This window comes from Calonectris borealis, chromosome 1 (assembly GCF_964195595.1).
Source record: "Calonectris borealis chromosome 1, bCalBor7.hap1.2, whole genome shotgun sequence".
NCBI lineage: Eukaryota > Metazoa > Chordata > Aves > Procellariiformes > Procellariidae > Calonectris > Calonectris borealis.
Window position 1 is genome coordinate 154,773,297 of NC_134312.1, and position 10,653 is coordinate 154,783,949.

At 42.4% G+C, this 10,653-nt stretch overlaps 1 protein-coding gene across 1 annotated transcript in view; it reads right to left on the reverse strand.

The window, feature by feature from the left end:
- The window catches only part of COL4A2 (collagen type IV alpha 2 chain), a 105,243-nt gene extending 98,899 nt beyond the window's left edge, over positions 1 to 6,344 (reverse strand). Inside the window, exons 1-2 of the mRNA XM_075140720.1 lie at positions 6,276 to 6,344; positions 5,468 to 5,548 (exon numbers count right to left, since the gene is read on the reverse strand). Coding sequence (XP_074996821.1) covers positions 5,468 to 5,548; positions 6,276 to 6,344 — 150 coding nt within the window. The remainder of the gene's footprint in view (positions 1 to 5,467; positions 5,549 to 6,275) is intronic.
- Between the last annotated feature and the right edge of the window lie 4,309 nt (positions 6,345 to 10,653).

Here is a 10,653-nt window from a genome sequence, read left to right on the forward strand (position 1 = left end):
GGCATCAGGAATGGTATTGAGAAGAAAACTGAGGGTGTCAATTTGCTGCTAAGTAAGACCTTGGTGCACCCATAATCTTGTGTGCTGTGTGCAGTTCTGGTCTCTCACAGAAGAGAGAGAAGAATAAAGGGACTAAGGGTCGGAGTGTTGCCTTCAAAAGAGAACCTAAAAAGGCTGTGACTTCCTTTTGGACAGGAGAAAGCTGAGAGAGAATATGATGGAGGGTTTCAAAATTAGGGAAGCAGTGAATAAGGCAAACGCAGAACTGCTCCTTCCCAAATCTTATGGTACTAGAAACATGGTGTACTTGATGAAATTAGAGGGAGATTGGCTTAGAACAGGTCAGATGATAGTAATTTTGTAACATTTGAGTAGTGAACTCCTTGGTGTCACTGGAGGTTGGGCAGACACACAGTTACAGCAGCTTCAAAAAAGGATTAGACAAATTCAGGGAGAAACACAGATACTGAAGGAACATATAAATAGGGTGATCTTGGGTACAAGGGAAACGGACTGCAGAAAGTTGCCAGACCTCTGCGCTCTCTGTAAATAGCATTTCCTACTGCCACTGTTGGGGACAGAGTAGTGGGCTAGATGAATTACTGGTCTAATTTGAGAAGACACTTCTTATGTTCTTACTTTGTAAAAATAGAGTAAAATATCAGATTTCATCAGATACATCAACTTACACTCACCAAGAGTTACAAAGGAGCTACTACCATTATACCAGCTTACAAGCCAGTTAACTGTGATGCTCAAGAATTACACTAACAGTTAATAAAATGATTGTATTGGATTTAAACATTTCCCTAAGATATAAGAATGGAATTGACTTTAGAATATTTAAGTGTTGTACTTTGTTGATTTTTTTTTTAATTATGGAGAAAAACATCTGCTAGCTCTACTCCATGTGTTAAGATTTAAACTTGCGTGGAAAATTCTTGTAAGTAAAGATCAGACACCAGATTTCACACTTGTGTAGCACCCAAAAGCAGACAGGAATGATTATAGCTGAACTAGTAATAGCTTACCCTTGGCCATTGCATTAGTGAAAGCAATATAACAGGTATCTGTAAAGGAGTTGCAGTGAACTCTCATGTCAGCCTTGCTTCAAAAGGAATGTTCAGGCATTCCCAAAAAGTGGCCTTTATGGGGGGACATGAAGCTGTCTTTTTATTTCAGTTTCCATTATTCCAGCCTCTTGCAAAAACAATGGCTAAATGGCTCGAGCACTGTTAGATGCTTGACTTAGACGGAAAGTACAAAGCAAGATTTCAATAGAGTGCATTTTCTCACTCTATAGAAAGATCAAAAAGATTTCTACTCACTTCCACTTTCTACAAAGCCTTCTAGGTTGATTACGAAGTGAGGTTGATTCTGAACTTCAAGAGGTCAAACAGTTGGCCATTGTACTGAAAGGAGTTATCGTTTCCTACATAAGTGCATTAATGTTTAACAAATTTTAAAGGTGCATATATTGTACTCTGCCCAATATATGGCTTGCAAAGAACTATAAACCTCAACATTTTAGGACTTGCAATAAAAATCTAGACGAAAAAGGAAGAAACCACAAGTTTTTCATTTGTTTTTTTTTTTTTTTCCTTTAGTCCAGGGTTTCTGTTTCATTCAAAATAGAATTTCAGCACTGTATCAGTGATTCCCTTTTCTCCTTTCCCTCTTACCCAGGCATCTGGGTACTCCTTACAGTATTTTCTCCACATGTAGCTTAGGGAGAGGATGAGTCTGTTGTCTTAGGAGAAAAACTTAGGAGAAGTTGTCTTAGGAGAAAATGAGAAGATGAGTCTGTCTCATCTTAGGGAGAAGATGAATCTGTTGTCTTTCCTCTCCCTTTTCACCCTGTGCCCTCTACTGAGGCTTATATCATGGCTTCTTTTCGTGTGGATTTGGATGCTCCTGCAGGAGCTTTGATTCTCGCTGGAACTTGGCTGAGCTTTTTGCCAGCTGTGAGAAGGGGAGATGAGGGTTAGGCTGGTCCCCAAGCTTGGTTCCTGCAGCCCCAGCTCCAACCACCTGATTAGTCGTGAGGTACGGTCAGATAGACTGCATATTTGTATCCAGCTAACAGTAAATACGCACCCAGGTTTAAAGTAAAATAACTAGGCTGCAGTGAAGAAGAACAAAGACTAGAGTGTCATTAGACACTATAAAAACCCGGCTTATGGAAGAAGTTCCCTTTACTCTTTTTCCTCCGAAGGTGTGAACTCAAAAGTGAGACAGGAGGTGGGAACTTCAAGGGGATCGTGTGTGGCCCAAGAAAGACTTTCCTTTAGAGAAACTTCTCTGAGCAAATGCTCGGCATTTGCTGTGAACTGCAAATGTGGTTATCAGCAGTGTCCTGTGATTCTCTGAACGTTTGAATTAGACCTGTTTTCCTCCTGCGAATGAGGCAGAAAGTACCTTTCGCAGGTGTCCCCTCGCTCCCATGAGCAGCTCTGACGAGAGGCGGGAGGTTGCAGGTTAGCCGCTGCCTCTGCCTTGCCGCAGCTCCCCCACCGCCACAGCGGGCCCATGAAGCTTCTGCCGTTTCATTTTCCCGTCCCCACTGGATTTCGTCGAGCTGTGTCTGAGCCCAGGGAAAGTTGCAGGGCTGAGCCCAGCCAAAAAAGAGCGGTGGGAAAACTAAAAACACATACCTCTTTCCGGCAGGCTTGCTAGGTGCATGCACTAATTTGTGCTAGGTGGCCTTTTGTCCCTAGAAACTGCCTGTATGAAACACGATTCAACTTTCCTGTGCCTTCGTGTCTAACCTTATCAGTCCCGAACCAAAAGCAGTGTAGACAGAAGCACAGGGCTTCCAGCTGTCCTGCATCTGGAGACCTGGCACAAATCACCAAAGCCTGGCTGAATCCTCATACATCAAGACAGACAGTGCCTCCTCTGCCTCTAGCACAGAGCCCCCAGAAGGTATCAGCAGGCGTATTTTGTAAAAAAACCTCTTTTTAAAACAAAAGTCATTGGATTAAGACAACAAATAAAGAGAAGCATCTTTATTTTTGAATGCTATACCTTAAGACTGTAACTGAAGCAACGCCAGAAAATGAAGTAGAAGGACATATAAATAAAAAGTAGGCATTTTTTCTGACCTTTTCTACTTTCATAGTTTGCAACTGTATTTACCACTCCAACGAATTTCCTTCATTCAACAGCTTCTGATATGCATTCAGTAGCAGGAATCCAAAGAAAGTGCTTTTGTTTCCCTGGTTTTGAGAGACCTGTCACGAACAGAAGGTGACTTTTCAGGGGATGGTAGGGCAGACAGCTGGCTGCAGACCCTCGCAGCACTGTTCCCACCTGAGTTCCAGATGCCCTGCAAGTGACAGCTCTGTTGCACCCGAGATGGAGAATCATTGCAGAAGCAGGCTCTGACAGACTGCTTCAGGCACTCTTACAAGTGCAAACACGCAATATGTCTATTGTGCATGTAATGAGTCACCTCAAACAGAAAATGTGTGTCGTGCCAGATTATACAGAGGTTTTGTGAAAATAAATATTCCCATTGAGGATTAGCATGAGACCAGAAGCTATGCCAAATCTGACTAGTCTCTAAAGGCCAATCTTGTTCCTTAAACCAGATGTTTAACAGAGGTTGTGACATCTGAAGAGACCAGCAGACACAAAATACACGCAGTGTATGCTGACTCAGAATAAGGTATATCATTTCAGAGCGTTAAATACAATTTTTGAAGTGTTATAAAATTCTTTAAATCACTTTCCCCAATACTGCTTCACATCTTGCACAATTAACCACAGTAGGAAAATATAATTTATGTTTTGTAACATCCTCCTTTTCTCTTTTTTAGTGTCCTTTTAAAGGGAGGCCAGTGTGATTAGTTACTGGGGTTACTTACTTCCCTGAGATAAATCAAAGAATGACAGTGGCAAGCGAGTACACAAAATCTGCCCTTATCTCCCAATCTAGATACTAAGCAACTCACAGGGAGCTCCTCATCAGTGGCACCTGACTGATTCTCTGCTTTGGTAATTTAACATTTTCAGCTTTTCTAACCTATGCAACTCCTTTTGTTTAGCTATCTCTTTTCTGTTGTAGACTTGGCAACTCGAAATTAAGAGTTATTCAGTCAATAAGGAACATGAAAAATACTTCAGTCACAAAAGCTGGTAGTTTTTCGACTCCTTATTTTCACGAACTCTAGTGGAGAACAAGTACATCCATGCTTTGCTTTCAGAACGAAAGAAAAATGACACTGAAAAAAGACATAGTAATATCATACTTGAAGACGTTTCATACGGCATCAGTTTTTGTCTTTCAATGCCCTTGGAGGGGAGTGGCAGGAGGCACTCGCCAAACTTCACGTGCTGGATGATGAGGGTAAGGCAGTGACAACTGAAAGGAGCCCCACCAGAAGCTGTGTCTCGGGGGAGGGCTTGTTCGTCCTCAGCTTCATCAGTTTGCCATTAGGTTATTGTAATGGAAAGCAGACTGTGAACAGATCATGGTCAGGGGATGGTAGTATAACCATTACCGTCCTCATGGCATGGTAACCCCAGGATCATCTGACTTCTATGGAGACATCGGGACTTCTGCTGTAAACAAGAGTGTTCCTCGCCTCCCACCTACACTGTGACTTTCCTACCACCTCTTCCTCCGCTCAGACATGGAGTCAAGCTTAAGGAATGCGATGGGAACAGGAACTGATGGCCTGCTGTGTGGAGGGAAGGCAGAGAACTAAAAAATCTTATGAGGTTTGTGATAGCAGAAAGAGCATATGACCTGCCGCATCTCTTGCCTGACCTATTCTTAGAGACGGGTGTATGGAAAAGGCTGAGTCACCATCTCAGCTGCAGAAGACCAAGCTGTACAGAAGGAGCCTGCCAGCCAGGGCTCCAAGCCATACAGGATAGGAACTGCCCTATTTCTCGGAGCTCTTTGCGGCAGGTGGCTAATCCCCTCCACCCCATCTCCCTTCCTCTGCCTCATTCCACACTACTCCCCAAAACAAAGAACAGACTATCAGCAACAACCTAATGCCAGAAGTCCCAAGCGATTCCCTTCCAGCAGGGATTTCAGGTTTTGCAGGCCTGGATCCCTTCTGCTTTAATAGAAATCACATGCATGAGGTATCTTTTCGTCAGATACCATTTTGTTAGAAAGACTTAAAGAACAGTACCGAGTGATTTTGTCCATATTCATTTAGCACTGTCACACAATCCAGTGATGCTCTAGCACAAAATTCTGACCTCATCAGCTCTTCATAGCCGTCAGGTCCCTCGGCCCTGATCTTTGAGAGAAAACCTGCTATATTTCATAACAAAGTATTTCTTCAAAACTAGAAGCTCTTGAGGAGGTAAGATGAAACAACAATAACTTTTCCTGAAAAAGAATAATTGTTTGGATACTCTTAGCAGTCTGATGCAAGTCCACCTATAGCAAACAGCATTGAACTGGCACCATCAAGAACGTTTTACAGGAAAAAATGTTACTTACACGGCTTCCTTTTTCAGGGAAACACTGACATCCTCCACTGCAGTCTCTTCCTCCACATGGTCCCGTGTAAGTCTTTCCACCCTGCAAACCAGAACACACATAAAACGAATTGTTAAAAGGTACCAGCTACAATACCTGGCACAGCACAATAAGTTTTGATTAGCAGACTCGCTGGGAACTTGCCCAAGCAAAGACCAGGATCAGATCTATGACTTCCAGTTGAAACCTCTTTAATCTGTGCTTAGAAGCAGCCGTGAGTGGCCTTCCAGTTCTTGGAGATCAGCATCAAGAAATATAATGTTACTCTATTAATTTCCCTCCACATTTTCAAAACATTGCAGCTCCATGCTGAGCGATATCTCACACATCTTTTTGACACATGCAACGGGTATCGTATCACAGAAGCGCAGCTGCTTGGATTCTTCAGGGACATGGACTAAGTCCTAGTTCACAATGCAGCACATCCTTCTATGCGTGCTCTAAATCGTCGCTATATTTTAAAATATTTATGGGTGGACGTAAAGGAAGATGTAGGTATCATGTTCAAAATCATAAGCCAAACTCCTGCCCTCTCCTCTTGAATGGCTGCCTATTCTGGAGGCAACCTAAAAATTGCTAGCAACCAACCACTGTGACCTAGAAGTCAGATCTAGATTAAGTAGATGGCTGCAGTTACATCTCTCCTGCCTGTCCAGAACCACCTTGGCCTGGGACACAAATATATGGATCACAAAATATGCACCACTCCATGCAAATCCTTGGATGGACTTCAACAGGGAGGCCAGCTCAGATTACACCTAGCACACACCGCCTGCACGAAATGCAGCAGCCACAGCCACTCCTGTTCAGAAACCTGAACAGCAGAGATGCTGTGCATGCTGTGGTGTGACTTTTATAACTGTAACTTAATAATTAGGAATACTGTGAAGACCATCCTGTGGCCCACCTAACCCCAGGGTTGAAAGTGCCCCAGCAGCCTAGTAAGTAATCTGGGAAAGGAGGAAGGGATTTCTCATCGCTATTTCTGAACCTGGTTTGCCCCACAGCGAATAATTAATAGAGCCAGAAGAAAAAGAGAGAAGGACTGAAGTCTGGTGGCTACAGGAAGGACATCTTGGAGCCCCAGCCCCTCATTCAGGGCAGCTGCTAATTTTCACATGCACTGCTCCTTAGATAAAACCCCAAGGCACCCCAGCTGTAGGGTACAGAGTCAGGCTCCTGAATCCTTCGTTGCACTGTGGCAGGGACAAATGGTCCCTTCACCTTTCCTGCCTCCTTCATAGTTCTGAGCGTGTCATCTCTTGGATGGGGGATGACATGGGTATAAACAAGCCTCCAAAACAAGATGGGTGTTCTGAACTGCTATGCGGTGATGCTGCCGTTCCTGCCTCAAGCTCTGACTCAAGAAGCTAAAAGACAGAGAGGGACCAACACTGCCATACTTGGCATTTTTCATGTAGCGCTAAGCAATCCCCTACTCAACACCTGGGGTTGTTGGGTCACATTTCTCAGGTATCCACTTCTGCCGTTACACTACTGAGAACCTGGAAACACAGCTCCAGGCTTTGGATTCCTCCCTGGGAGCCAAATGAATAAAAGGTACGGAGCAGGTACCAGGCATTGCCTAAGTCCTCCTTTGGTCATATTTGTACAACAGGCTCTCAATCTTACGGCAAGCAGTAACACAAAGTTCCCAAAACAAGTTCTTTTGCTTGTCATGAGAGGGTTCATGTCTGTATTGTAACTATTTTTATATATTAAAATACTTTTGTTTCAGCTTTCTATTTAATTCTCACATTAAATGAAACAAGCAGGCTTTTCATACTGATAAAACAGGTCCACACCACTGAAACCATGCCCCGCACTATTTAAAGGTTAGGTGTTTGATTCAGGAAATTGTTTCAAGGACATAACAGTGCTCTACGTCATGTTATGAACTCTGCTTTAGGCTATTGTTTAGAGGAAATAATAAGCCAAGACAGTTTTATAAACTCCAGTAGCTTGCTCAGGTTGGTCCATCTTTTACGTAAATGTTTAGATGGGCACAAACTCACTATCTCCATGTTTTTTCTTATTAAGCTATTTGCAGATGAAATGTGCATCTCTGGCTCAGTACTCTTCATCTCACAAAGTTTCCCCCTTGACCCCTTTTTGGAAATTAAGAATAGTTCTATTCATCTTTATGGACACCATGCAGATGTACAGCCTGTGTGAACATATTCCTCTGCGGGATGCAGGCCTTCATTAAGGAGCAGTGTACTAAGTAGTGCAGCCATCAATAAGAATCAACTCTGAAATTTCAGAGAGCTGTTTTGATTGGAGCTGTAAAGAACAGTATATCCCAGCCTAACAGTGACACACTGACAGATACAGTAATTTTATCATGTGAGTTTTCAATTATGCCTACTGAGAAAACAACAAGGAGAACAATAAGTTTATTTCTTTCTTAATTAGCAGAGTGACTCTAAATTTGGTAAACTGTTGCTAAGGAGAAAATAGAGTATGAATCAGAACTATGGCAAGATATTTGTGCACTTGTAAAAAAAAAAAAGGAGGCTGCTAATACTTATTTCATCTGGAAGAAGTTCAAGGTCTATTGTTTGTGTACTATCCACCATCCAACATTTTAATTTGCATGCTGTAACAATACCAGCAGCTAATGTGGGGACACAATTGTTTTCTTCCACAATTTTAGGAAGTTTTTTTTTTTTTTTTAATTTTCTCATTTCATGTCCTTTTATGCACATAGATTCTTCAGATAATAAAAAGAAAAATCGGGAAGACTTCTCCAAAGGTAGGAAACATAGTGGGAAAACATTTGAGACCAGCATTAATATATCTCTTCTGGATTATATTATTGCCTAATCTCCACTTCTTCACTTTTTGACTGCTAGTGGGATGGCTCTGGGAGCTTTCCGTCACATGTAACATTTTCTACTTTATTATCTACAAGTGTTTATAATTTCTTGAAGGCAGATCATTGTTTAATCTGACATTACTGGGAAGTTACATTATAAACCATAATGGTTTAAAAGTTCTTTAATATTGAAAAATAGATCTGTGAAGTATCCTTGTAAAACTTTGTCAAAAACAATTATACACATGGGCACACAGTTGAGATGAAGGGAAATCAAATGGACATGTATCAGTCAATAATCAGAATACAGAAAGCCCAGTTTAAAATTTAACGATAGACAATGTAGTTTTAAAGTACCACAAGCATTTATTTCCTGAGGAAAAGGGATTTCTGGGAACATAACCCCAATGGTGACAACCCAATGTAGTTATTTTGAGACAGGTGCCTGGAATACCTTTTTGGTCAGTGGGGAGAACAGTCAGTCCTAGGATAAAATTCACCCCATCCTGACACTGGCATCTACACGGATCAACTGTGTCTCTCCCAGAAAGCGCCTACTGCTTTCTTTTAACCGTAAAGGTGAGTGGAGGTGACTAGCTTACATGCAGACATCCACCCCCTGTAGAAATCTAAGGACAGGGAGATGAATCTCCTGATTTGCTCAATATGCAGTTAAATGGTGAAAAGTGTGTTTGCAGCAGAAGGGTATTCTAGGATTTGTGCAACCAAGTTGGAAAACTGGCAATAGCTGCCAATCCTGAAGTTGCTTGCTGAGAAAACCTTCAATTCCAGGTCTTGCCCATGTTTTGGATGTCCCAAATTCCACTCTAAAAAGTCCAGAGTCTAGGCAGAGTCTAGAAATGGGGTTTATATAATCTAAGATTTCTGAGATATAGGCATAACATCTGGCCTGCTATTATTCAAGAGAATCTCATCAGATCTATTTCAGACATCTGAAATAAATCTTGTCCTAGAAGGGTGAGGGGATTAGAAAGGTAGCCTAGGGTAACTAGTTGAAATGTGTCTACAGCACAGGTGTCCAGTTTCAGGTAAGATGAATCCTAAGCTAAGTGCCCAAATCTCATCCTCAAAGCTCGCTGTGGCCTCTGATGGGAACACCATCAATGTGAGGAAAACTATTTAAGAGCAGACATATGGTGCAAACACAAAACAGGTTATACCATCGGACTGGTCTGCAAGCTCTCTGTGAGTAAGGTGACGTATTGGTTAATTAGAATTAGGTTGGGGAGTCAAGGCTAAAGTATGATAATTCTGTCCAAAAATAGGTAATATAAATGAAATGTAACCAGTATGAACCACAGGGTCAGAAGGCAGCCTTTGGAGGCAAGGCTGTCTCATTTAGCCAACTGCAAGGGTAAAATCGCCTAGGTATAGTGTCAGAAACACAAACTTTTGACTATAACAAAATTGGGACTGATAAGAAAAAAGTAACTAGGAGTAGGTTGTTTATTTGGGAGGAGTATAGGCAGAGAAAAGGAGGTGCAAGGATGGTAAAAAGGTGGAAAAGAAAAAAAGAGGAATAGGGTATCCAATTAGGTGAAGAACAAAGATGGTGAAGATATGCGAGGAGCAAGAGCAGGGACATCTGCAGGCGGCGGTGGTCTTGACCTGTGGGCACAACCCACTGGGAGCCCCCTTGGGAGAGCCCACAAGTCTCTCCACCAGGCATGTCCCTGAAAAACTTGCTGTGGGAGGGTGGAGTAAGAAGTGATAAACTTGTAAGGAAGGATAGGCTTACATCTGAATACCAATTGCAGGAGGAAAGGCAACAGAATTGCAACGCAATAGCCCTTTTGTGCGATTTCTTTATAATAATTTTGTACGAATACTAATACTAACAATAAGCAATAGAATTGTAATTCAGGGTTTCTTGCAGTGATGTAGTTGTGAATTAATACTACTACTAACAGTGGTGTGTTACTTAGCCAATTGAAGCATTATTAGGTTCTTAGAGGTGTGTTCTTTAATCAGCAAACATCACAAGTTACGTCTGGCATTTCCAGTCTAAAGGGGGAGAGTTGGATTTGCGGAGCAGGACCCCTCTACAAAGCTTCCACTTCATCCTGGAGGCACCAAAACATCCTGTATGCGCTGCCCCAGCCGTGTGGGTTCCAGCCGACTTGCTCTGGGATCTGAAAACCAGGCAGAAACTACCATACAGGAAGGGCTGGAGACAGACCCCCACCTCTGGGGGCAAGTGGCACAGACCCACTTAGGTCCACAGTGTTCAGAACTAGGCATCTCTAGAGCAGATTTACCTTGCAGAGACCAGGACAGAGCAGTCCAGAACAGACGAATATCTGCAATT